We start from the raw sequence: 27,645 nt of genomic DNA, 5'->3' as shown, positions 1-27,645 counted from the left end.
TGACACTGCAGCAAACCATGCCAAGGTCACACCAGTCTGCAAATTTGACTGACTTTGCAGCTAACAGTCTTACAGCAAGTTAATAACGAAGCTTTTCTGTTGGCTTCAGTGTACACAGGTTACAAGACATACAGGGAAGTGTTTTGTGGTGGTTTTTTTTTTTTTCTCTTTCAAGTGTTGAATTAATCTCTCATGTACTTACATTTATATGGCTGTTGATATGCTTCTGATGTATTGATTGGTTTGTGTTTTGCTCACAGACAAGAATAAACAGTGGTTTTCTATGTACAGTACAGTGAAGGAATGAACAAAGTAATTGTTCTGTAGGGTTTCATCTCTTTTCTAAGCCAGCACCATTGGTGCAAGGAGCCAGGAACTCAGGTAAGAAGAAAGATGTAATACCTGTTCTCTTGGTTCATTGGCAAGAGTGCTGATTTCTCTGTCTTCAGTTATCATATTTTGTTTTGATTATACTTAAATCTCTCTGAAAAGCTTATTCATTGATGAGTTATTGTGTAAAAAGTGCTCACTATGACAGCTGTGTGAAGATTTACTGTTGTTCTTTACTAAAAGAGGAAGCAATGTTTTGACTTGACGCAATTTCATTTTTTCTCAGCAAGGTATAAAAATCATAATAGCATATGCAGCTAAAAAACTAAAATAGAAAGCAATTGCACATTTCATTTCAAACTTTTCAAAATGGAATCTTTTGCTGTACTGCTTTAAAATAAATACTTTGCTTTTAAAACTTCCTATTAGGTTTTGGTTTTTTGAGGCAAAACAAAATTATAATATTCTACTGTAACAGCCTATCGAATTTACTGTTGATTGATGAGATTCATGATGAGGGGGAAAATCTTTTGCACTTTTCAATGCATAAATAGTTTGTCTAGAAAAAGTTTTTCAAGTTTACTAAGCATTATTACTTCCTAAAGACTGTCTATAACCTTCTGTCTCATCAAATAAAGTTTGATTGACCCCTGGAATGAGAAATAGTCTAGCTGTTCTGTCTTATGCTGTTGGTAGAAGATTTGGATGAAGTTTGGATAGTGATGGCTTGTGGTTTAGACAGGCTAGTCAAAACTAAGAACAAGATAAAGCTGAAGGAAGGATTCACTGCAGCAAAATGCTTGTGCAAAGAGGGGATATAGGCATGTGAAAATAAATTGGTTACAGGGTAACAGATGGGGCTGCTTACTCTTAAGGTCCTGTTTGTTGTTTTACATGTTTTATAGGAAGATCTGTCTCATGCTTTTATTCTTATTCCTACAAAATATTTTTGAGAATACTTCTAAGCAATGAAGAGCAATAGCAGGTCTTTATTTATCACATTCCAAATTATTTATAAATAACTTCTTAAATAGAAATAATCCACGGTCGTGATTAGTATTCCTGACAAGTAAGTGGCCGAAAAAGCCATTGTGACTTCTGGTCCTTAAAGTATTAACTAAAATACTGATGAATGTGTATCATGCATTACTACCCCTTCCTAGGTACATTGTTTAGCAGCTTTGTATTGTAAAGCAGGTTTGTAGACTGCGAATTAGAAGAGATGTCTCTCTAAGGATACAGGCACAACTGTAAGTGATAGTTTCTTGAGCTTTTCTTACCTGTCCACGTGCTGTAGATGGACACCTTCGCTACAGACAAGACTATGTTAATGTACCTGATCCTGCTGAACCTGGCAATTCGCAACAGCCAGGGGTGCTACTGTGAACATTACCCATGGGGGTCGTGGTCTGCCTGTTCACAAACCTGCAATTATGGCACACAGACCAGGCACAGGTAGAGTCAAACTATCTCACTACTTCTATGTTTCTATTTATTCCCCGAGAAAATACCACTTCTGGGGAAGGGTACCTGTGTCTGAAGCTTCAGCTTCCATAATATACAGAGAAAAATTACAAAATTTTGTATAAAGACAATTACAGTGCCTCCAAACAAACCTATGTCTGCCAACACATGTAGTGAGGAGAGAACAGCCAGGTCCTGCAATGGCCTTGCCAGCAGCATGCCTTGAGCAACCAGCCCTTGTGAGCACACAGGGCTGGAGATCAGTGACCCGCTCCAGGAGCTCTGCCCAGTGCAGAGCAATGCCATGGGAGGAGTGAGCTCCAGTGCGGCAAGCCTGCGGAAAGTTCCTGCCTGTATGATTAATTTTATGACAACAGTTAAAGTCAAATAAAGATTCAGCAGCACCAAATCAGATGCAATTCAGTGGCATACTCTAAACTTGTGAAAAATCCCCTCTTTTCCTCCTGGCTCTTTCTGTAGTTATTCTCTGAGACATCTGAAGTGACATGAATCAAAAACAATTGCTCTTAAACTTAAGGCATATTTGGGGTTTTTTTCAATCAACATTCTGCAACTATCTATTACCTCTCAAATTTTTTTCACTGGGCTCAAATAATTTTATCAGCCTTCACCCACAATTAGAGAACATCTGCAATCTGTCTATGATTCCTTCCTAGCATAACTTGTTAAATTTTTGTAGGCAAATAAGAATGGATGAATATTATAGCCAAAACTTCTGTGACCAGCTCTGCACAAAGCAGGAATCTCGTGCATGTAACCAGCAAACATGTCCTATCAACTGTCGTCTTGGAGACTTTGGCCCTTGGTCAGAATGTGACCCATGCATTAAAAAACAAGTAGGTAGAAAATATATTATGTGGGTTAAATGCAAGAAATTATGCTTAAGAGATCTATTTGTTTTAGACATTCAAATTTATGGCAATTGGTCTGTAAAATGACAGTTTAAGTTAACAAGGGAAATTGGTTATGAATTATAAAAGTAGAAGATGGAGAGAACAAGTTAAAATAAGCAGAGCAAAACAGAAAGGGCTGAGTTAGTAGCATAAATCCATTTATTGTCACAATAAAAGATGAGTTTTCCACATAAAAGATAAATTAAGCTGTAGAGTTTGCATGTCTGTTTAAGCAGGAGAAAGTCATGGAATCTTTAGCTTATCCATAGCATTCTGTATGTTCTAAAGACAAGAAAAATAGGATCAAATAATCTGTTAAAAAGAGTTGATCAGCAAATCCTAACGAGCACTGGCTAGAAATGCTTAGGTTATATCTTGCACTGATAGTCAGGATCAGTTTGAGATAGCTGTTAAGAAAACCAGAGCACCATTCCCCCAACCTTTACAGCCTACACAAAAACCATGTGGATGTGCTTAATATCTGTGAAACAAGGCCCAAAGATTGTGTTTTTTCCTCTTGGACTTGTGTCTGTTGACTGATGGTACACTTAGATGTGTGATAACAGAGAAGGACGAGGTGAAAAGTCAGGTTCAAGTGGGTTTGACCTAAAGCAAACAAGCCCTGTCAAATGTAAAGTTGTAGAGAGTGGTAAGGGAACAGAATGCAGATTATTTGGGCTAGTTGTTTGGCTGGTAGGTCTGAGCTTTGAGGTTGACCGTGATAGCAGCCCTGAGTTTCTGTGCAGACACAGCCTTCAGGTGTCTGAATGTCCTGCTCAGCTTCAGAAATCCATGCCTGAAAAGCTATTTTGAAAACCCTGTCAGATATCATAAGTATATCTTTACATACATATATAACTTTCTGATGCCCGTGCAGGATGAGGGAGACATGAAGAAGTTGTTCTAAGCATAAAATGTGAATCACCCTGTGGGTTTCCACCCTGCAACTGGGATGGAGAGTATGAGAACAGAGCAGGGAGAAACAGTGAGAGAGTGGGAGACAGCAAACAAGCTGCAAGAGCTGAAAGAAGCATTGCTCTCAACTGAACTGAGTTTTTTGTCATCAATACACCTTAAATGGCTGAGTTTATTGTTTCTTCTTCTTCTATGCATTCATATATAGAAACATTGTTCATTTTTATTAACTTTAAATACCGATGCAACGTATTTTCTGCTTCAAGCAAAAAAGCTGCTTTTCTGGACTGTGGTCCATTTTTCCTATATAAGCTATAAAGATCACTGTTTGTGATCTTTATAAATATAAACAACCATCAGAATGCAGGGCGTGACTTCCAGGGTAAGTGTGAAGATTAGTGTAAGCAAGCTTCCAGTGGCAGGGGGGGTGGTGGTGAAGAGGTCAAACCTCACACAAATAATATAGTTAAGTGTTATGGATACCATCTCGAGCTCAAAAGCTTTCAGATGGTCTGGTGTTGCGCCTCACACTCTCCCTTCATAGTCACATGGTTACTGATTTTTACTAGACATCTTCCTGCATTGTTTGACTTCAGGGTATGTCTACAGGGAGGGAAGTAACAGAAGCCTGCAAAGAATTGTGCTTTTCCAGTGGGGAAAAATTCTTAGAGAAGGAAATGTTCAGTCACATGCAGACAGGTCTCACCAGCAGTCCCTTGAAGTGGAGTGGAAAACATACCTGGAGTGATTTGTCTAGCAGAACTTCACCTTTGTTATTCTGCATGGAAGGTACTGACTTGGGGAGAGAAAAACCAGTCAGCTCCAGATTTTGGTCCCAAATCTCCTTTAGTAACAGAAACTTTCAGGAAAACCATTTTTGTTCTCCCCAGTCAACCAGTGCTCTTCAGACAAGATGCCTCATGTGTAGGAGCCAAGCCAGCTGGTTTGGGGATGGAGATACATGGCACTGTCAGAGTATATCAACAGAGATCATAAAGAACAGGAAAATTCTCCGTAAGCCTGTTCACACACTATTTCCTACTGTACCTTTAAAACTGAAAGTACAGGGACTGAACTGTTGATTCCTCCAATGATGTGGACCAGGTTGTCAAGTGTTTAATCATGTATGCTCCATCAGGACTATTGAGGTTTTTGGATTTCAGCTCCCTGCCTGCCTTACCTGGGATGATGGTGCAATAGGATGTAAGGACAAAAATAACTGATTATATCCTTCAGGGTTCTGGTTTTGCTAAAGTTTCAGCAGCACTGAGGCATGTAGCTCTGCCTTGGGGGGCACTTAGCTACAAAAACAACTCACACAAACAACCCTGGTTTTATTTCTTCTGCCTTTCAGTTTCGTGTCCGGACACTTCTGCGACCATCCCAATTTGGGGGTCAGGCCTGTACTGAGCCACTGGTGGATTCCCGCCCATGCTTCCCAGCTAAGCTCTGCAACATAATGGAAGTTGATTGCAAGAATAAATTTCAGTGTGAAAGTGGTAATGATAATCTTCATTGCATAACTTCTGCATTATGAAATAGTCAAAAGATTAGACACGGAGACATAAAAGATCTAGATCTTGTATATTCCATGCACAAATTCCAGGGAAAAAAAGCAAAGACAAAAGTCTACTTAAGGATTTCATATGTATTAGTAGCACCTTATGTTTGAAGTTTCTTCTGTAACTAAAAGTAATTCAAATGCAATTTCTAGCCTGGGATGTCAGTATGACCATGATAGCTAGACAGTGGCACTGTTCCAGTAATAACTCTTTGCACAAATACTTTATGGACAAACATATCCATAGTTAATATGAACATAAACTCACACTACTTTTAATAAATTTGTGGGTATTTCTTCTTTGCTTCAATTTAAATATACTTGATTAGCCTCCAAATAACTTTATCTACATATCCTTTTGCTAAACCTTAAATTAAGCCTTTGCAGCTTCAAAGCAAGGCAAAACTGGCAGAACTGAAACAACCATTTCTTATTGAAATAATCCAGGCTTTATACTGCCTCACTGTTAATTCCTATGGCAATTTCATTCCTTTACTAGGGAAAAAGACAGACTGCCCTTTTCTGCATTCAGACATGACTAATCTTTGCATAAAGTTTCTTGCTGCCGCTGTTTCTCCGGTACAGGTCGCTGCATTGCAAAAAAATTGGAATGTAATGGAGAAAATGACTGTGGGGACAACTCTGATGAAATAAATTGTGGGAGAAAAAAGACTGTGTGTAACAGAAAGTATGAGAGCATCCCAGGTGTGCACTTAATAGGCAGTGGGTAAGCCAGCTTTACTTATTTTTTGTAAACTTGAGATTGTTTTATCAGTAATTTACACAAACAAAATAATCCCCAATTAGCATGTGAGAGTATCCCATTAAAACACATAAACTCTCAAATTAATATTAACAAGAAACTATAAAAATGCAGCCAAACCGTCAGGCTAGGACTTGCCCACTGCATCTGTCAGTCCTGCTCTGCACTGCTTGTGCACAGGATAAAGAGCTGTCAGGGAGCACTGCTGTCTGAATGACCCTTCCTGCCTCACAGCAACACAAGCATTATGTACTGGCAACTTCCAGCTCAGTTATGGCAAGTGCTTCAGAAATTTTGAGGATGTTCCTCTATAGATGTTTGTTTGTCTATGATATATTTCACATGATACCAACCATCACCTCTTCCAGGCTACTAACTGTGAAACCTAAATGTAAACCTATATAATGTGTAAAACCTAAACATGGGATGCCTGTCCCAGGTGGTCTTGCATTTTTTAACTCGATTTTGAATTCAGTGCACTCTGGTAACATCACTTATTGTAGAATTGAGAACTGCTTGTTCATTTTCCTACACCATTTTTAGGCGACTTTCATGCTGACATTGGGATTATCTAGATGGCTAGGCACTGCTGGAAAGTAGGAAATGGGATTGCTACTACAGCAGTTTTCAGGTGAATTCTGTATGAATAAGTTCTTGTAGAGGAACTTCTTTCAAAGCAGTAACATATCGCAGGTGCTCATACCATTTCATTCAAATCTACAAAATCTTCAATGCAGCTATATACCACTAAATGTTTCAAGTCTGTATGTCTTTCTGGGATTGTTTAATCTCTGGAAATAATTTTTTTGTTAGATTTCATATTCTGGCAGGAGAGAGCCGAGGTGAAGTCCTTGGCAACTCGTTCAATGGAGGACAATGCACAACAGTGAAGCACAATGAGAAAAGGAAATCGTACCGTGTTCCTGTGAACCTGGAGGCTGTCAGCTTTCAGGTATTCTCAAGCAGCAACTCCTAGCTGAAAAAGCATTGCCATAATCACAATGCAAGTTATGCACTCAAGTCTTAGGCAGTAATGTGTGTTTTAGAACAAGATTTCTCAACCTGGTGAGGCCTGAACATGCTTCAGCTGATGTGTGGAAATGGGTTAAATTGAGCAGTCGGGTGGCTCTGTTCTAGCCATTCAGATCTTACTCACTGCATCATATATCAGAGTCAACATGATTGATTTGGGCTTCTCTCCTGCTTCCTCATGGCTGTGTCTTTGTTCTGAGTTGTTACCAAGGGCAAGGCCTTCTAACCCTGACATAATCTGGCCAGAGGCTTATTCAAGTCCAAAGCTCATTTCAGCATCACTGCTGTATCCTCGCAGTACCAATGGCTGTCCTAACTCCAGCTTCCTTCTAGTCATCTGCAGTCTTGGGACATAGCCATTTCAGCCCCTCAGTCCTGTCTGTTCCCTTCCCAGCCCCTCCAAAGAGCAGCAAGGAGAGGAGGCAGACATCGAGGCTGGGAGGTAGGAGGAGAAGAAGTACACAATCTGGGGAAGAGTCTTGCAGAACAGGCCAAGGACCAAATGAACCTGGCTTGTATCTTATCAAAAATATGGGAATCACTGATCTTTTTTAGACCTGATATTTTAGACTTTCATACACTGATATTTAGAAAATACTTTGAATACCATGGTTAGGGCACAACATCTGGATGTGCACATATCAGCATGCCCTGTCTGAAGCCCACAGATACTGCATGGGGAAGAAAAGAATGCAGGATGTAAAAAAAGCTCAACTAATATATTAAATCTGAACTGCTGATTTTTGCTATGAGTGCTGTGAGTTTTTAGTATTACTTTAACAAGAGCAACTCAAGAAAGAACACTCTAATACATTCCATGGAAACTGCAACTGGATTGGCCATGACATGTAGGTTTTGTCAATAATGATGAAAAATTGCCATGTGCAGAAATATTCAATGGGGAAAACAAGCCTTGCTTTGCCCAGGTCTCTTTAAAGCTGTGTGGTTTATTAAGTTACTGATGCCCATTTGCAGAACTGTTAAGGGTTTGTGAATCTCACCTTTGAGAGTGCATCTATATCTTTTAACATTTAGAGCAGCCCTTGGTATAGAAGGGTCACTGGATCAGGCTTTCTTTTTGGAACTCCAGTGTGTTTTCATGGTAAAGCATATGACTTCTTGGAGAATGGAAGTGGACTGGGGAAATGGACCACCTCATCTCCTAAGGTCATTAGCAGCCCTATTAATTAAACAAGTCTAGAGAAGGGAAAAAATTGAATCTTTCAAACACCCACAGGGTTTTGCCTGAGTTTTGGGAAATGTGTAATTTCTGAAGTGATGCTGAAGTTGTTTTGATGCTTTGCACAACAGCCCCACTGAGGTTTACCAACTTGATCATGCAGGTTTTCTCCTGGTTCCTCTCCACCTACCCTTAGTCCATCATGCCGTATGGGTGCTAACACTGCAAGTATGCTATAAGACTCTCCTCTGGAAGCCTGTTCATTCCTCTAGCTGGGAATTAAGAAGAAAGGACAGAAAACATCAAGATCTTTCCCTTGCACAGTATAGAAGACATGGTGGGACTGGGCCTTAGTCATAGTGTGGACATAGCATGAAGATCTGAGATTCTTTGAAAAGTGTGCTGAAATGCTTGTTGAAAATTATTCCTAAGCTTTGGGGCATGGGGGTGGGGAATTTTAGAAGCTTTACATGCTTTTTTTTTTTTTTTCCTGTCTAAATGTCTATTAGTAAGCCTACTTCTTATTTTGTATTCATCTCACCTATTAACATTTCTCAGCCTCATCTGTTGTGTTGATAACAGTTTTTTTCACTTATTGCCATGTCTCAAATAATTGGGCATGTTTCTTTCATTAAAAAAACCAAGAATTCATTGCTTAGTAGATTTCTGTTTCAGATTATTATTTTGGGCAAATGCATTTTGCTTTACTGAATCTCCAGGTAATAGATGAAGAGGATGATGTAACATCAGATTTCTACAATGATTTAACTCCCCTGAGTGACAGTGCTCATAGAAGTAGTTCATCCACTCATGGTGCCCGAAGATCTTCTGGTATCCCATTTTTATTCTCAAGAAAGACACGGGTTAAAGTCACATCATCTTCCTCCTTCAAGAAAGCCATTGAAGCCTCATATGAAAAGGTAATTGAATGTTGCCTCCAATTTCTTCGTTTCAATTTGTTTCTGTATGCTCATTTCAGAATTGAGTTACCTTATCAAGGCATTGGCATTACATTTTTTTAAAAAAAGGCTAGAATTATGCATTTAGAAGTTCCTCTTCTGTTACTACAGGATGTTCCTTGTTGTAACATATCTTCTGTAATGCAGTGTACTTTTCTGGTTTTAGTACAGAAATCACAAGCTTATTCCATTTAAAAAAGCATAGATTTGACATAGATTTGAGATTATCAGATTGGGTAAACCACTGCTTTCCCTATTCTAGTAATAGATTTGAGAAGGCAGAATGCCATGTAGTAGCAGTAGCAGACACCTATAAAAAAAATTGAAGTGCACTCAGGAATGTTATACATACGCATATAGTGGGAATTAGTCTGCATTAGTTATTGATTTGGTAACTAACTTGCATATTGGAGTTTCATGGCTGCCAAAATGATAAGGATATCATAAGGATAATCTCAGAAATAACACATCCACAGAAACGTTTCTGAAAACAGAAAACCTTTTTCCCATAAAATTGTGCACCATTAATGCAGATGAATACTGTGGGATATAAGATTATGTACTTTTATAGTTTAATGGCAGTAAAGGATGGGCTAGTAAAGGGTGGGATAGTATGTCTTCTTGGTTTCTGATCTTTTGATCATAGAATCATAGAATTATACAACAGTTTGGGCTGCAAAGTCCATTTAAAGATCATCTGGTTCAAAGCCCTGCAATGAGCAGGGCCATCTTCAATTAGATCAGGTTGCTCAGAGCCATATCCAAGAGAAGGATGTTGCGGGGGACCATGACAAAGGCCTTACAGAAGTCCAGATAGATGACATCCATAGCTCTTCCATGGCCCAATGATGTAGTCACACCATCAGAGTAGGCCACAAGGTTGGTTGGGCAGGACTTGCCCTTGGTGAAGCCATGCTGGCTGTCTCAGGTCACCTCCACGTTCTCCATGTGCCTTAGCATAGATTCTCTAAGGATCTGTTCCGTGATCTTCTAAGGCTGACAGGTCAGTAGTTCCCAGGGTGCTCCTGCCTACCCTTTGTAAAAATGGGTGCAATGTTTCCCTTTTTCCAGTCACCAGGGACTTCACCTGACTGACGTGACTTTTTAAATATGATGGAGAGTGGCTTGGCAACTACATCAACCAATTTCTTCAGGATTCTGGGATGCATCTTGTCAGGTCCCCTAAACTTCTGTATGTTCAGGTTCCTCAGGCAGTCTCAGACCTGATCTTCTCTTACCGTGGGAGGGATTTTGCTCCCCTAGTCCCTGTCTTGAGGTCCATCCACTTGAGAGGTATGGGAGGAGAGATTGCCCGTGAAGACTGAGGCAAAATGTTATTGAGTACCTCAGCCTTCTCCTCATCCATTGTTACCAGTTTGTCAGTTGTGTTCACTGATGGGGCGTACAGATTCTTTGCCCTTTCTTTTCTGGCTGACATACCTACAGAGGCCCTCCCTATTGTTCTTCGCATCCCTTGTCAAGTTCAGCTCCAGCTGTGCCTTGGCCTTCCTGACCCCATCCCTACACAACCAGCAATGTCCCTATGCTCTTCCCAGGATACCTGTCCCTGCTTCCGCTGCCTGTGCATTTCCTTCTTGCCCTTTGGTTTGACCATGAGGTCTTGACTCAGCCATGCCGGTCTCTTGCCTTCCTTTCCTGATTTCTTACTCATGGAGAATCTCTTGTGCTCTATGGAAAGCACCCTAAATATCATCCTCCTGACCCCCCTGATGTCTTCTGCTTGCATCATGGTAACCTCTAGGGCGGGATTCAGCTTGTACTTCCATAGGCAACAGCAGTTCCACAGGGATCTGCATCTCAACTAATCACCCTCCTTTTGTGTTGATGAAGACAAATTGGATGGGTTTGTACGTAAATGCCCGTTAAGTGAATTGTGCCCTAGCAGGGCTGTAGAGGGAGCCCAGGTAACCACCTCTCACTCTTCTCTGTACCAAATATAAGGAAAGATTCTTAAAGTGAGACTCAATGTTATGCAATGCATTTCATTATCAACTACTTTACTAATCTTGCACATCCTGCTCCATGTTGTTATTTTTAGATACTATTTTATTTGTCACTGAATTCCCGTACTGTGACATCAAAGGACTTCTGAAGGTTTTGTATCAGAATTTGTGCCCACTCCCCTAGTCCATGTTCCTAGTATTTCTGGCAGCAGTTAATTGAGTTGGACTGCTTGAACTACAATTCAAAAATTGAGAGCTCAAAGATAGGAAGCTATCTCCACCCCTGGGGATGTCAGGCAGGGACAGACATGAATTTGCGGCAATTTTGCTTATGATATTTGAGAGGAAAGATTACTTAACCTGCATGTTCAGGTGAAACCCTGCTTTGTTAGAAAAATTCCAATCAAAACTATTGTTTTGAATGTCAGTCCAGCTCAGCTTGTGTTTGGTTGCTTTTGTCAATGAAGTAGTTTGTACGATAAAACTGAACTTGAATACTCACGTTTGATTTAGACCAGACATTCTTTGGGAATAATCATCCCTGATCTACTAATATTTTGTATTAATATCTGGTACTCATGGGTCAAGCTTGCTACAGGCACAAGGGTTTACCACTATGATTAAACATGTGTCCAGAAATGACTGCAGACTTTGGAATCCAGTTTCCTGGGATTGTTCTACAAGTGAGTTTTCCAATATTGTGCGTGCCTCAGGGATTTAACATAGAAATCACTGGGTTTGACAACTGTAAGGTAAATTGCTAGTAATAAAAGCACTTAATTGCTAGTAATAAAAGCACTTAAAATACTTTTACTAGCAGAGAGTACAAATGTGAGATGCATGTCAAGCAGAAATTCATATTAAGCATGCAAGTTCATGCTAAAACCAACTAGGGTTTTAGAATTAAAAATTTGCCAAAGTGGCTTGAAATTTTGGTGTCATAACTGAAATGTTAGCTGGCACAGCTGAAAATTGAGGATCAGAACCTAAACCATCTGAAAATCCTAAAAAAGATATTACCAGGAGCTGAATATAATCTGGCAATTGTTACATGCCCTATTTCTTCCATTCTTATTCTCACTGCAACAGAAAGCTGAGTATCCTCAGATTATTTTCCAATGAGCAAATAAGAGCACTGAAATGAGCAGTGTTGTGCAGAACTGAGTTGAGGTCCAGCTTGCACGTTACGTTGCTCAATCGTGGCTGGGAGAACTCCCTGTCTAGATGCATCCTTGTGTCTTCTAAGCCAAGTGACCTTGGAGACAGAAGTAGAGCAGATCCAGCCTATCAGCAGCAAAATTCAGCAGAAGAACTGATGTATAAATCAGTAACAAATTATTTTATAATAATCTTTCCTATCTGCCAGTTGGTCATTTGCTTCAGTCTGCCCTTCCTTTTGCTCCTGATCTCTTTGCTTCAGCCTTGTGCCATTAGTTCCCCTTGTCATTTTATAAATCCCTTCTTTCAGTATCTTCTATAACTCTCCTTCCTATTTAGTTAAACTCCCACATAAACAGTCTCTAGCACTGCAAAAATGTATGAATTAATGATTTCAAAAACATCCGTTTTTTCTAAGTGTAAAAGAAGCTTCCAGTTTTTGAGCTTATTTTTATTTTTTTTTTCCTCTCACATTAACAGCCTGACACTTGAACTTAATGACATCTTTATTCCTGTGGTTTAGTTTTAGATTTAGCAGACTGATAAATTGTGAAACTTCAAAACAGTGACTTAGTATCCAAAATACCCACTCACCAGGTCAGTTGACCTGTGGATGCTTATAAACTGAAACCTTTCCTCTGAAACTTTTGGTTGTCTTATCAATTGCTGGTGTATCTGTTACAGCAAGAGTCCTTTTGCTTTCTGTTTGGCAGGTGCTCAGGGAGTCCTAATTTTTGTTGGAATGCTATATACTCCCACAATATAAAGGAGCAATAAACATTGTCCTCAAGAACCTCGAAGGACTCTTGGAAATTCCAGGGCTAATTTGTTCATGGTTAAAGCAGCATGACACACAGTATTAATTAGTTCTTGCAATGTATCTCAGGACATACTCTTGTCAACTCTACTTTTTGCAATTAACTACCCATGAAGGTGATAAGACTCCCCTTTTTCTTATTTCTAGAATTCCAAATTTATTAGAGTCCATAAAGTCATTTCTGTTGCAAACTTCACAATGAAACAGTCAGATCTGCAGCTCTCAGATGTCTTTATAAAAGCACTTAACCACCTGCCCCTGGAGTACAACTACGCTTTATACAGCAGAATATTTGATGACTTTGGCACTCATTACTACACCTCTGGGAAGATGGGTGGTTCCTATGACATTCTTTACCAGTACAGCTCTGAGGAACTGAAGAACTCAGGTATGTAATCTTTCAGAAGAAAATTTGTTTACCAGCTTTTTTTAATCCCTGTTTTAAGGTCTTACACCACACAGTAAGTTCTCCAACAGCAAAAAATACTTTAGACTTGCATAGACCCAGGAATTACTTACACTGCCTAAATATAGAGCAAGAGGATATTTTTGCTCTACACTGTTTTAATTTGAAAAGTTCAACAGGTTCCTTACTTGCTAAAGGTCATTGTGTTCAGGGAAATCTCTTAAGAGCTTCAGATCAAGACCAGGTGCCACTAGGAAAAGGTGTTCCAGCATATTTCAGTGTGGGACTGAGGTCTGAGAGGTGTAAGTGGTACTTTTTTGGAAACAGTCATTAAAGTTGCTGTTATTGATTAGAAATTGCTCTAAAAACATTCCCATGACTGCCAGGCTGTCAAAATGAAAAGACAGTAATACTGAAGTGGAAGTCTAAGGTTAAAAGCTGTGATCCTTAATGCCACTGCTGTAACTTGCATGGGTATGGGAGGGCACCTAAAGGGGATCATAAGGATGACTCAGTCCAATGCTGTTTGTACCTGGGGAAGCAGGTGCCTACAGTAGTGAAATCTCCAGTGGTGGGAGAAGAACAGGGAGACCTGCGATGGCTCACCTCGGTGTGGGAGCCTGGGGGCATGGTGTCATCATGTGACATGGTTATGGTGATGAATCTGCTGCTCTGTGGTATTTCTAGGCCTGGCAGTGGATGAATCAATGGAGTGTGTCCGAACAGAAACAACAAGGCGTGTGTTCTTCCGGAAGAAAAAGAAAGTCAGTACCAGATGCACCACAAACAGGATGACTGTGAAACACGAAGGTGATGATGATGAGGACAGGGCCCATGTCCTGTTACTTACCCTGAGAGATACTGTTCCCCTCAGCTAGGTGCCCCAGGTGATCTCCCAGCTTTGTTGAACTACAGGTGCTCTTCCACCACTGTCAGAGGAGCCAATGTTTCACTGTTTGTCTACGAAGCAAGCACTGCAAACATCCTCTCACTTGCAAAAGAAATTATGATGTAGGACCACTCCTCCTCTGCTCTGGAGCACCATCACTGGGGACTCGGTGGCACTGGCTCTTCCAGTCAGTTACAGATCTGACATATTCCCCATGGTACTGGGTCCAGGGTCAGGCATGCTGGGAAATGGGCACAACTAGAAACTTGTGATCATGACTGAGTCCCTGATCTTTAAGGCTTGCTCAAGACTCACTGAGAGAGTTGGGCAGCAATAACATACTCCCAGACCTTCCCCTCCCATCTTCCTCATGCCAGGCAGACAGATGCAGGAGTTCCCTGGCAATGCCAGAAATCCGTCTCAGGAACTGCAGAACATTGCTACATTTTCTGCAAGAATGGCAAGAATCATGTTCTGCCTAATTAAAACAGGGATTACAACACCTCCAGCATGTTTTTGACCTCATTTAACGATCAGTTTCCATTACTCAGGTGTTTACAGCTGGAACTAAAGATCTTGCCTTGCAGTGTGTTCTTCTAGAGGAGCCTGCTGTATCCCCTGCATTTTCCAGAAGTGTCTTGTGTAGTTCTGAATATCTCCATGGCTGAGGTCTCAGACACCTTCATTTGGAAGACTATGACAGGCTGTTATATCAGGGATTGTTTTTCTGAGCTTAGACTTCATTCTTCCAAGAGTAGCTTCAAAAAAGTAATCTTAGTATATTCTTTTATATCCTCTTACACTTTTTCTTAGAACTCTGTTGTTACATCTGCTGTCTTTGGAAGCCTTTGTCTGACAATACTGTGATGCAATCCCATTTCAGGTTCCATTTTGGAGTCAGCCGAACGGTCAGTCTCCCTGGTAAAAGGTGGCAGGTCAGAGTATGCAGCAGCTCTGGCCTGGGAGAAAATGGGGGCTTTTCCAGGACACACAGTCTTCACAAACTGGCTGGAATCAACAAAGGACAATCCAGTGGTTATTGACTTTGAGGTAAGAGAATAACAAGAAAAACACTGAAATAGTAAAGCATTCACCAGTTAGCAGCTCTTCAGAGAGCTCTGCAGGTGTTTTGTCTTTTAAATTGGGATGATGCTGTCTGTGATATGAATGCACATATATATGGGCACTAGTTCTTTTGCATGTTGGTTTGTAAGCCACACCAGGTTTGCATCCTCCACAGACAGTAGGAGTAAGAGGGAGTAATGTGAATGATTTACTCTGGCACCAGCAGGAGCTCAGGCATGGGCAAGGTTTAGTTACTGTGCAGGAAAGCAGTGCATGGTGCTGGGAACACTTTTTTTCCCTGTGTTCTTTTCCTTGTCAGGCCTATGTTGCAAGGTATGGTGTATAGCTAAACTGAAACAAAACAGCAGTCCCCTGGTATCTCTGTCCTGCTCATTTAATGCAGCATGCTGGCACTGTTGTGAGTGCACTGAGCTGCCTCCCTCCCTGCCTGGAACAGCAGCCGCTCAGCAGCAACGGCAAAGCACTCAAGGCAAACAGCAAAACCTGCCTGAACGCAGCATGCAGTGATCTTTCTCCCAATGCAGCTGCTGAGCTCCTGAAGGCAATGTAGGGATCCCTCACATGGTAGGGATGGGGTGTAAGTAAACCCCACGTCATCTATGGTGTCCTGAATTTTTAGACATGATATCCCACTTGGCTGGTTTTCCACAGTCTCACAAAGCCAAAAATTGGGGAAATAAAAGCAATATAATAGGATAATATTGATGTATAGCACTCTCATACTCCTTTAAATCATCCATAACTTCCAACACACTTGATTCCTGTGTGATATAGCTTCATATGTAGGCTCTAGTGCCTTCAAAATCCTGCAGCTACGCCCAGCAGGACCCTGCTGTGTCTAGGTAACTGCTTACTGAATGGCTGTCTACCAGGTGTCACCCATCCTGGATTTGGTGAAGAATGTGCCATGTTCTGTGACCAAACGTCGCAACCTGGGGAGAGCCTTGAGAGAATACGTGGGCAGGTTTGACCCTTGCCAGTGTGCCCCATGCCCCAACAACGGCAGGCCTGTGCTTTCTGGGATGGAGTGCCTCTGCCTGTGCCAGGCTGGTACCTATGGCAAAAACTGTGAGATACGAGCTCCAGGTTACAAATCAGGTATTTGGGGTGATACTGTCATGATATAAATATGGTCCTTCTGGTATCTATTTGTCAAAGATGAACCTGACATAACCTTCCCTTACTAAATCCATAGCACTTCTAACCATATGGCGATGGTCCGAAAGTACAAGAATAAAGGTAGGATTTAAAATAAAAAATCAAACTGAATAGGCACAGCTCAGAAAAAATTGTAAGACATGGTAAAAGATTCCTTAACTACATAATTAAGATAATAGGAAATGAGCTGTTCAGCAATAAGGATGAAGTTGAGATCAAATATAATTGATGCAAAAATTAAGAAACCCATTCCTTAGTTTTCCCTATAGCCTATTACGCTTAAGACTAAATGGGTAATGGAGATAAAAACTGTTAATTATAATGTGGAAGGAAAACTCAGTTGTCTTAAGGAGAGGGAACATAATCGTCCTTCTGAAGAATTTAAAGAGCAATTTCATGAAAACTGGTTTTTTTGAATTAAGTTTGAACTAGTGCCATACCTGTGGGAAACAGAAGAGACTTACAGTATTATATTTATTATTACATATATTTATATTCCAGGACCAAAAGGGGACAGAAAGGAAAGTCACTTATGCAGCTACATGTCTCATTATCTGACCTGGATAAAGAAATATTTTGAAAGAAATAAACAGTTGAAGATATGCAGATAGACATGAATGTAGAAAGTGTATTTCATGCAGAAAAGAAAGGGTGTGTAAATAAAAATTTTTATATTTGCTTCATGGTGGCACAGACAAAATACCTTAGGGATTAAGAAAAGACAATAGTGTTTTAATTTAGCTTGCATGGGATGTAGATTTGGGATTTAGACGTGGTGTTAGAGCACAGATTTATTTAATTTAAACTCATTAAATACTGAGCTATCTAAAAAGACTGTCAAGACCATGAAAACTCAAACATCTGTGTGTGCAACAGAAGTAGAAATTAAGCTGCTTCTGGGTTTGAATGTTACTTGCAATCAAAAGTAGAAAAGAAGATATATTTTAGGTTTTCATGAAGCAGCTGGAATTTGACCAACCATCTCTTTGGAAAACTTCACATTCTAGATACAATCTATTCCTTTAACAGTAACAATTTTAAATCCTCTGAAAACAGCTGTTACGAATTAACCACCATCCCTCTCATATGTGGCCTTAAGAGAAATACTATATATGGTATAGATCTACCAAAAGATGGGATTTGTTTTATTTCTTGCAGTTGCTGTAGATGGTCGCTGGAGTTGCTGGTCTGAATGGAGTTCATGTGATGCCTCCTTCAAAACAAGAAGAACCCGGGAGTGTAATAACCCCTCACCAATGAACGGTGGGAAGCCCTGTGAAGGTGAACGGGAAGAAGAAGAGGACTGTTATGTCTCTGTGTTTGTGGATGGGTAAGAAGGTGGTAGCTCAAAAGATCTCCATAGTCATGGGGCAGAACTAAGGAAGCTTCCAGAATGGCTTTGTGACTACCAAGGAGAAATAGCAGACAACTCTCCTGTCTGAACTTCTGTGGTGAGGCTGAGAGAAGGAAATGTCTGAAAATCTTCGCAACTTGCTTCAAGTTTGGATTTATTCATTGGTTATTCCTAGAGAATGGCTGATGAATTACATTCTAAAGTATGCCTGTAGATCTCTTACATTGTTTTGCATGGCTTCTTGTCTAAAGCCATGGAGAACTCATCTGTTTCTGTTCATAGGAGTTCACAGTTTCCGTTTTTTTAATATCACATCCTTTTCTCTTAGAGGTTTATGTCAGAGCTCAGTCTCAGAGACAATTCCACTGAATCTACCAAGATTTTCATGTTCCCACTTTGAGTATGTCTAATGTACTGGTTTTGTATGGTTTCAACCTAAAATCCTAACTCCAACCCCAAAGTGGCTCGGTTCCTTGCATCTTCAAGAGCAAGGCTTTGTACAGATTCAGTTTTTCTAGTGGAACCAAGACCTGAAGCAGGATTTTCATCATTCGTGCTGTAATGACTACAGAGGATATTCTGGAGCGGATAGGAGAGGATTAAAAGCAATGGGCTCTATAGTTCTTTGTTACTCAACTCAGACACCACGGATATACAGCTCCACGCTCACAGAGACCAGTCTCCTTTAGCCACTGCCTGATGGCAACAGGGGGGTTTTGACTACACTCTTAAACCCAACCAAATCACATGAACTCCTTAGAGACTTTCTCCATATGCCATTCTTTGCCTCTTTTTTATTACTCTATAAAATATTTTATGAGTTATCTCGATAGAAATCATAGCCCTGTATCTATCAATTTTTAGTGCTCTCACAATCTCCCTCCTATCAAGACCTGCAACTTTTGATGTCTACCACCTTTTATTTAAGAGAATAAAGTTTTTTCACCATGGGGATGGGGTCGGGACACACATGCAGCATTCCTGTTCAAAGCTCCTGACATTCTGCCATTGTTATTTGGTGAAATCAATGCTTAAGATACAGCCTTACCAGGAAATTTTTACTTTTCAGAGGTGCTCCTTGTATAAATGATGATGAAGCCAGGAGAGAAGAGGATGTCTTGATTGGTGAACCTGAGTCTGGGTGCTCCAGGCCAGACCCACCAGAAAATGGCTTTATTAGGGTGAGCATAAAAAATGAGTGATACATAAGGAAAGCGTAGTAGTTGCAGAGCTGGGAAATTTTACAGCTTCTTTGCTACATGTGCCTGATATCCAAGCTAGCTAGTGTGCTAGTGAGCAAGTTGCTGTGTATGTGGCATGCTGTGGGACTCTAGTCCACCAAAGTCCACCAGCAACAGAAGCAAAGGTAAGGTAAAATCTATTTCAAACAGTGGTCCTTGAATTCTTGTATCATAACCATGACTTCAGTTAGTGTAGCTGGACAAACTTATCATTATATGGGTGAGTGGATGACTCATATTTCAGAGTAAGAAAAGTACACATTTATTACATAATATCATCAGGCCTTTATAATTGTTTCTTTTCATAATGTTGTCTCATTACCATAGATTCTTGAGGGGCTTTTTGGTTTCTTTTTTTGTAGAATGAAAAGAACCAGTATGCTGTGGGAGAAGAAGCTGAAATTGTCTGTGTGAGTGGTCATATCCTCAGTGGCTACCAATTCCTTCAGTGTCTGCCAGATCAAACCTGGACACAGCAACATGTTGAATGTCAACGTAAGAAAGAGAAAACTAATTTAGCCCAGCAACAAAATGGAAGTGGAAGAAAAAGACACAAAATAGATTTTAATACAGGTTTTAGCAAAAGAATCTGTAATGATATTTGAAAAGATAGCATATTAAGAAGGTATTTCATGTAGAGATGGCAAAAACCTGCTGAGTCACTACATCACTCCTTTCAATTCAGAAGTGTAACTATTATGTGCTTTGCAAGGATATTGTAATCTTCAGTGCTTTAGAAAACTCTCAGATGGATGCTGTGAGGTCCTTCTCTTCTATCTTTAACAGAAGGACTCATCTCTTGTTTCCAGACTTACATAGATATCTTTAAGTTGATGACGGTTATGCTGAAGAAAGCATTCTTAGAGGAATCTGTCTACCGCTTTTTATATTAAATGGATGATGTGTAACTAACCACCACCCCCCCCTCCAGGCTGCCTTGAAAATCCCCACAATAAATCAATGCCTTGAAGTATTTATAGTCCAATTAAGAATTAAGGATCAGAACTGACCTGGGTTTGCTAACAGGAGACATTCCAGTAGTGTCCTAGAACTCAGTGTGATTTCACTGACTTAGTGTTCATTTTATCAAAAAAATTTACCTGAATATACTTACGAGATTTCTACTGCCATTTATTTTAATTGTTTGTTAATAGCTTCATTTAATAAAGTATGCTGTTAATGCCATTCTTATTATTTTTAAACTGTAAAATTAAATTGCTCATACTAGCATACATTAGAAACACTGTAATTAGTTATTAATTGAAAAACATTTTTAAAGACTATGACTGCACTAAAAATTTCTAGACTTAATTATGTTAAATATTTATTAGTTTTGAATGTCAGTCAAATGTTCAGTGTTATTGAGTGTCTTTATGGCTTTTCAAATGAAACATTATGACTTGCTGTAACTATCTGCACACCATAAAACCAACAAGAATTATACTTTTTTCTTGATTTTATAGCCTCGGTATGCCTCAGGCCACCAACATCTGACAGTGTGACAATTTCCCCATTTAAACAACAGTACAACATTGGTGAAACCATGAAGCTGAGCTGCCCAGCTGGGTTTATAGTCACTGGTCAAACACAGTACACCTGTGGGAAAGACCTGACCTGGATACCTCCTATTTTGAAATCTATTACGTGTGAAAAAGGTTAGTATGCCTGCAGATACTTTACTGTTTCTATACTGCTGGTATTAACAGCACAGTTTATTTTAGCTACCTAGAACTAGGAGGCAGATGACTGGTTTTAAGACACATAGCAACTGTTCATTAATTTTGGTTTTACTTTGTGCCTAACACAGTGCCATATAATTTTGGCCCCAAGCTTCTGCATTCAGTTCAGAATTTTTGGGTGCAAGGTACTGTACACTTTAATTATGAAACTGAGATACTGAAACTGTTTTCTTAAAAACAAAACAAAACCCAGCTGTATTAGTAAGGCTTTGTGAAAGCAAAGTAGGAGAATGCATTCTATTGAAATTTCAGCTTCTCTCCTTGTACAGGGTTTTCCAGTGATTTTTGCAAAGACTGATGGGTACTTGTGGAATCCCAACCACGGCAGCTTTTGAAGAGAGAAATATGTGATAAACAGAAATAAATATATTGTAGGTTTTACGGCAGGAGTCTAAGGTATGTTCACTTTGTTACTAGTTACAGTAACTCTCACTCTTTTGTTTCAGATGTGCAGACTGAAATCAGAGGTGTTTGCAATCCAGGACAAAAGCAGGTTGGATCTCGGTGTGTTTGTATGTCTCCAGAAGAAGACTGTGGGTAAGTTATGTACTTCAATTAGAAAAAGCCGAAGTTTCTCCGCTGGTAGACCAAGAGTACATTATGACAAAAACCAGGAAGAGTAACAAAAGACAACAGCAATTCAGGGATACTCTCTCTTCAGAAATTAGCCAGCTATGCCTCTATATCCAAATTACAGCCCCATTTATAACATATGAAATAAATGATCAATGACATTATCTAATGGCACACAATGTCTCATCCTTCTAATCTACTTTACCATCTGCTACTGGGGATCCCAACTCTTTCTTTTCTTATCTTTATTCCTCCAATTTCTATATTTTCACTGTCATCATCTCACTATAATAGCTCATGTTTCTTGTGTTTGAGGTTTACCTTTTTCAGATGAACATGCTGCAAAATATACTCTATGTTTCAGTCTCCAGAGCATATAAAAAAAAGTAAGACTTGGATTTACTGTCTCTTTACACAGCATGACCTGCACAGACCACTGAGCCTTCAAGTGAATAGAGGGTTATTCTAGAGGATTTTTAGTGAATGACTGGTCAGTGTAGAGGTGTGGTGTGGGACTGGAGATAAGAAAGATGAGCACAGACTGAATATGAGCTCTGCAGCTGTAGGGCTGAGATCAACACACATTCCACCACAGGGCTCCTGTGTGACCACAGGCAAGTGCCTTGGCATGGGATTCATCTCATTCATGCCAATGCCCAAATAACCAGGTATCTTCTCTCTCAAGAGTTCTTGGGTAGAGAGAGAGCATGTTGAGAGGGTGATAAACATTGTCAAAGGTGCATAGGCCAAATCCTCTGAAAACTAGAGAGGTTTTGTTGACTAAAGCTATAAGCTTAACTCAGGAACATAAACAAGGTGAAGCTGTATTTCTCCCTCACTTTGGGAAATGACTAAGCTCCACAAAATGATGCTGCTTGGAAATGGCTGCACTTGCTGTGAATGGCTCCACTCAGGAACCATGAGCAATACAGAAACTACAAGCAGCTTGGCTGGGTTTGCATGCCATTGGTCCCAAACTAACTGCCTCAGAGGCAGACTTGCACACACAGCTGTAGGGCTGCATTAACTCAGACAAGCCACTCCAGCGTCTGTGGAAATTTCACATGCCTTGTGGAGGTAACAGCACCTCCTGTTTTCTTGTGCAGGCACATGTCCCTCACCTCCCACCTGTTGGACAGGACCAAAGCTTCCTCATTTCACAGCACTATGCCGCATCAGGCCCAGGTCCTGCAGTAGCTGGGACAGCCTTAGGTCTTTAGACAGATATCCAACCTGAACATGGCTTTGCTGTGTTTCATCCAATGCTGGTGGAGCATTTAGAATCATGAATTTGTTTCACAGCCAACTAAAATAATTCTTCTTTTTTCCTTGGGGCAGCCACTTCTCAGAAGACATCTGTGTGCTACATGCTGTTTCTGAACAGAATGTGACCAAGACCAGCTGTCAGTATTCAGCTGAAATGTGCCTTGGAGAGCAGTCATTTCATTTCTTGCATGCTGGCCCTTGCCATGGTGATTCCAACCTGGACTGGGCTATTGAAAGGGCAAAGCTCTCTACAAAGAGCTTGAAGAAAGTGCCCTGTGGCTATGACACCTGCTATGACTGGGAGGAGTGTCCAGGTATGATTTCTGAACAGTGGGATTTGTCCAGCCCTTTGGATCTAAAAATAAAATGTGCTGACTCCACTGCTCCAGGAATGGGATTTACAGGCATTGTGGTCCATATGAGCAATTTGAGCAATATGAGCACACAGTCCTGTGTCCCTGCTATCAAGCATTACACTTAGATGTGTGCCTTTTCACTTAGGCACAAGTTGTGTAGCATTGCCACTTTCCATTAGTAAGGCACAAAAGGAACTTGGAGATTAATGGGTCTTTTTCAGGAGAATTAACATTTGAATCTTTAATCACAAAAACATAGTCGGCAATGTTATTGCCCATTCCCCGTGAGGCTACTATAACCACTAGTTCGTACTTCAGGAGTTAATTTGGGCCACACCCTCTATAGCATCTAATTAAATTATGAAATTAAATCATGATACTACTTAGAAAGCAAGGCTGGGACCATCAAGATTAATGGGATTTTAATGGTAAAATTTGCAAATACGTATTTGTGAAAACTCTGTTTTGTTAGGAGTTTTAATGAACTAGCTAAGCTGGTGAAATCCTTAAGAGGATTATTTTATAAACACTGTTGTGCAGCTTGGCTATTTACTGTGTAACTTAGTGATAAGAGCAGTGGGTTTTCCCGTAAATGTCTGAGGTGCTGGCTGGCTCCATGCACATCAAGCATTTGCCAGGAAAAGGCTGAGTGGCAGCCACACTCATTCCTTCACTTGCTTTCAGAGACAAATATGATCCTTATCACACCTCGTCTACTTATGGTAAATAAAGCAACAGCAGTGTGCAGTAATCCTAAAGCCCTGTTTGGAAGATGCAAGATTTATGCAGCACAGGATTTGAAGTAGGTGGCTGTAAAATTACTCCATGAGATGTTGTTCTTTGTGGGGCTTAAGCACAGGGTATGACCAGGTGTGCCCCTTGAGGGACATGCTGTGGTGGAGCCTCTAGGCACCTAGGACTCCTGAGAAGGTGGTTGATTTAAAAAAACATTGGGCTTATTTATTCCAGAGCCCCTAAGAAGCCTAAATCTGCTCCCAGGGTGGAAGTGGCTTAAAGCTGGATCCTGTGCCAGCACCCTACTGGTTTTCTCTCAAAAGCCTACAGAGCAGCCCTGTTCAGTGAGGAAAAATGAGAGAGAGAGAGGAGAAAAATACCTTAAATAAAGTAAGTTTTTGTTGTGGTGCTCAAGATGTTTGAATTGGACTTTCTTCCTCACCATCTCCAGAGAAGTCTTCTTTCTCATGGGTATGCATAAACATTTAGGAAATGGAAGTTTTGGTTTTCCTGAGAACGAGTAGTTGGTATCAACACAGAGGCAGAAGATACTGCAATATCATGGAAAGCAGCTAAATGGAGGAAAACACATATTTTTCATATGTTTTAAGAAAGGGAAGGCAGAAACCTGGTTTCCTGCCTAGGGAATTTCTGGGAAAGAATACAAAGAGTCAGAATCTGATTAGATCAGAAATGGGTAATGAAATAACCAGCAAGACTGAGCTTTACCACAGGCCAGCAGCAGGTAGCTTAGCATTCATAAAGGGAGCTTTAATGAAATAGGAGCTGACACAAAATGGACCTTAAGACTCCATTTCACAGCAACATTGTGTGCAAGGATAATTGGGAACAGAAAGTCAACTTAAAAAAGGTCAGGGAAAGACAGTGACTAAAAATAGTTAGATACTTCATTTCTGCTTCTGTATGGGCCACTGCTGCAAAAACTGATATTTAAAGCTCCTTTTGTCTCTATTCCTATTCCTAATAACCTACCATCTAGTGTATGCACTGTAGTCTTTTGTAGTCTAATGTATTGCAAACCTCCAATAGTGTTTTTCCCTGTTGAACTTTGAAACGTTGTCAAACTATAAAATATGTTTTTAGTCATGACATTTGCGGCTAAAATTCCAACACGTTCATTCTCAGGGACACAGACCCAGTGCTTCTGCCTGATGCCTTACCAGTGTCCCAAAGAAGAGAGCCGCCTTCACTGCATCCAAATGGAGTCGACAGGGAGGAGGAGGACAGTCAGTCATTGCACGCTGGCAGCCATGAAGTGTGCTGGCATCAAACTGGAGGTGCTGGATCAGGGGACCTGCCTGGTGTAACCTGTCAGCTCTCCTGACAGCCACCATGATCATCCCACCATGCGCAGGCTGAGCCATCCTGGGAAAAATTTGGCTGGTTATAAAAGAACAAGTAAATAAAAAAAAAAAAAGGATGAAAAACAAATTTAGAGATAACTTAACAGATTTCTGGGAGAAGGGTGGTGGTGGGCTGTTTTTGGTCTGAAAATTACCTGGAGTCTGGTAACTCTCACTGCTCTCACTGCTGGTAACTGTGGATGTGCAGACGAAGGGAGGGAAGCCGATGGAAAGGGAGAAAGAGGAGCATTGCCTCTGGTCTCGCCTGGTGCTGGATGAGGCATTTCCTTGCTTCAGCCATTCGAGGCTTTGTCCCTTTGTGACTGCTGTGCACCCTAGTTGCCTCACTGGCTGAGTACCTGCTGTATCATCCAGGAAGGCAGACCAGGCACTTCAGCATCATTGCATGTTCCCTCTGACACCTAACAGGGTCATGAAGGAGTCTATCTGTACAAATTCAGGAATGGTACAAATTCAGGAATGGTACAAATTCATGGTACAAATTCAGGAAGCAATACAAAATACTGAAAAACCACAAATATGCAATGATTGAGTGAAATCTTCAAAATCATGTGATTTTTAATCAGAATAACTGAAGGGAGGAAGCATTTGCTTTCTGGGTCGGTTTGCTGGTTTTGAGCCTTGGACACTGTTGGGGAATTTTTATGGTACCTCTCGAGGTGAATTAAATACAGGTTTGTGCTCAAATATAAAAGAAAAACTTAATGAACAATGCATTGGGCAGAGTCCTACCACAATACACAATTCTACATGGTGTCTGCAAAGATGTGTCACAAGCAGATTCTTTATATACACTTTCACCAGCACCAATCCTGAGAGCAGTTACATGGGGCACCTCAGCCTGCCTGTGGGCCCACCTCCCAGCCCAGCTCTGCTGCCCAGTGTTGGCCCCTGAGTTTGGGTCCCTGAGCACTCCCATTCCAGTATGGCTACAAGACAATGCTGAGTCTGTTTCTTATCTCATCACCAAGGGAAATTTCACTCCCTTGCAAGGAGTCCTTCTTTCTCTGGCATTTCTGCTTCCAGTCACTTTAACTCCTTCTTGTAGGTGGGCCTTCTTGCCCTCCATGCCAGATCATTCCTTGACCACAGGTTACCACTGCTGAGCAGTTACAATTAGAATTTCCCCTTCAATACTCAGAATTTTACAAAACTGAGGATTAGAAACCTGCCTTCCAACAAGGGGAAATCTGAAAATCACTTTTTTCCACCAGCAGTCAGCAGAACAACGGAAGTCAGGAAAAAAAGGATGAGATGTGTCCTTTGGTGAATAACCTGCTCTATGTATCGGTGTCACACTTCCAGAGGGGCTGGGCAGAGTCACTTGGGAACTGGGCATGGGATGGATGTGAAATGATTATTTTCCGTCCAGGGAGGTATCAGATCCCTATGTTTGGGATGTTGCCAAATTCCATAATTCAGCGGCTAGTCTCAACTGGATGAAGTTCAAGGAAAAAAAGCAATTAATCCTGCTGCTAAATACAATAAAGCATTATGTTTTCTTCCTTAAAATGTGTAGCAAAAATTATTATAAAAAACTGAGATGTTTGCCTTTGTAGTTCTATAGCTCTTTCCTCCAACTGAAGATATATGCTAATATGCTGATGATGCACTAGGAGAGGGTTGCAAATTTGGTTGTCCCAAGACTCTTCTTAGTGCCCTTATTTCTTCTTGCTGGTTGCATTCTCAGGGGGAATAATAATTCAGAATGGCTGCATATGCCTTCTGCACCCTCAACAAGCAATGAAGATTTCTTGCTCCTGACCCTCTAACCTTAATACTAGCTTTTCATTACAGGACTCTGATTCCAGTGTGACTGTCTACCAACGTTTCTGATAGGTGGAATTTTTTTCCCTGACACTTCTTAACGTGATAAATTGTCAGATGAAGTTATTTCCTGGTAAACAGAAGGCAGCTGAGAGCTCCCTGGCTGCCCCCATTTCTCCAGGACCTCTGGTCTCAGAGTGGTTGTGTCCTGTGTGAGCGCTTGCATTAAGACTTGCATTGTTCTCTCTTGCTGATGGAATAACTCCCATAGTTTCTGATTTACTGTTGAGCATTATGGCACAGAATGGAGACATCATCTGCCACTCACTAATAAGGTAGTGATTCAGCCATAAACTGAATCCAGAGGAAATCTGCAGTTTGCTGAAATTAGTGGGAGTTTTGCTGTTGGCTTCAGTAGGGTCAGGACTGCACTCGCAAGGACTTTGGGTTTGCCTCTGTGCTCTGTGACAGGGGTCCCCAACCCTCACATCAAAGACTGCAGCTCTTTAACATTTCCTGCAACTTCTATCTTTTTTTTGGATAAGCTCTCCTCTTCTACTGTGATAACTTATACTAGGTAATGATAGAGTTTTCTTCCTTCACTGATGACAGGAAATGCTGTCCCTCCTTTGC

The 27,645-nt window shown here is 40.7% G+C and overlaps 1 protein-coding gene across 1 annotated transcript; it reads left to right on the top strand.

Annotated features, from left to right (window-relative positions):
* The first annotated feature begins 48 nt into the window (after positions 1–48).
* Positions 49–26,751, top strand: C6 (complement C6). Its single transcript, XM_074812098.1, has 18 exons — positions 49–381; positions 1,628–1,785; positions 2,495–2,651; positions 4,978–5,122; positions 5,770–5,911; positions 6,761–6,899; positions 8,879–9,079; positions 13,205–13,445; positions 14,151–14,273; positions 15,236–15,402; positions 16,311–16,536; positions 17,755–17,926; positions 19,020–19,131; positions 19,554–19,686; positions 20,655–20,846; positions 21,377–21,467; positions 22,842–23,083; positions 25,007–26,751. The coding sequence occupies exons 2-18, from the start codon at positions 1,628–1,630 to the stop codon at positions 25,186–25,188; spliced, it is 2,823 nt and encodes a 940-aa protein (XP_074668199.1). The 5' UTR covers positions 49–381; the 3' UTR covers positions 25,189–26,751.
* The last annotated feature ends 894 nt before the right edge of the window (positions 26,752–27,645 follow it).

Source organism: Strix aluco, chromosome Z (genome assembly GCF_031877795.1).
Source record: "Strix aluco isolate bStrAlu1 chromosome Z, bStrAlu1.hap1, whole genome shotgun sequence".
Taxonomy (NCBI): Eukaryota; Metazoa; Chordata; class Aves; order Strigiformes; family Strigidae; genus Strix; species Strix aluco.
The sequence above is the reverse complement of the archived record's forward strand: the minus strand, read 5'-3'. Positions and strand labels throughout refer to the sequence as shown.

Excerpts from the sequence above, each read along its gene's own strand:
- C6 (XM_074812098.1), top strand. The coding sequence starts at position 1,628 with ATGGACACCTTCGCTACAGACAAGACTATGTTAATGTACCTGATCCTG. Across the intron at positions 6,900-8,878 it reads TGGAGGCTGTCAGCTTTCAG|GTAATAGATGAAGAGGATGA; the intron begins GTATTCTCAAGC and ends CTGAATCTCCAG. Across the intron at positions 23,084-25,006 it reads TGACTGGGAGGAGTGTCCAG|GGACACAGACCCAGTGCTTC; the intron begins GTATGATTTCTG and ends GTTCATTCTCAG.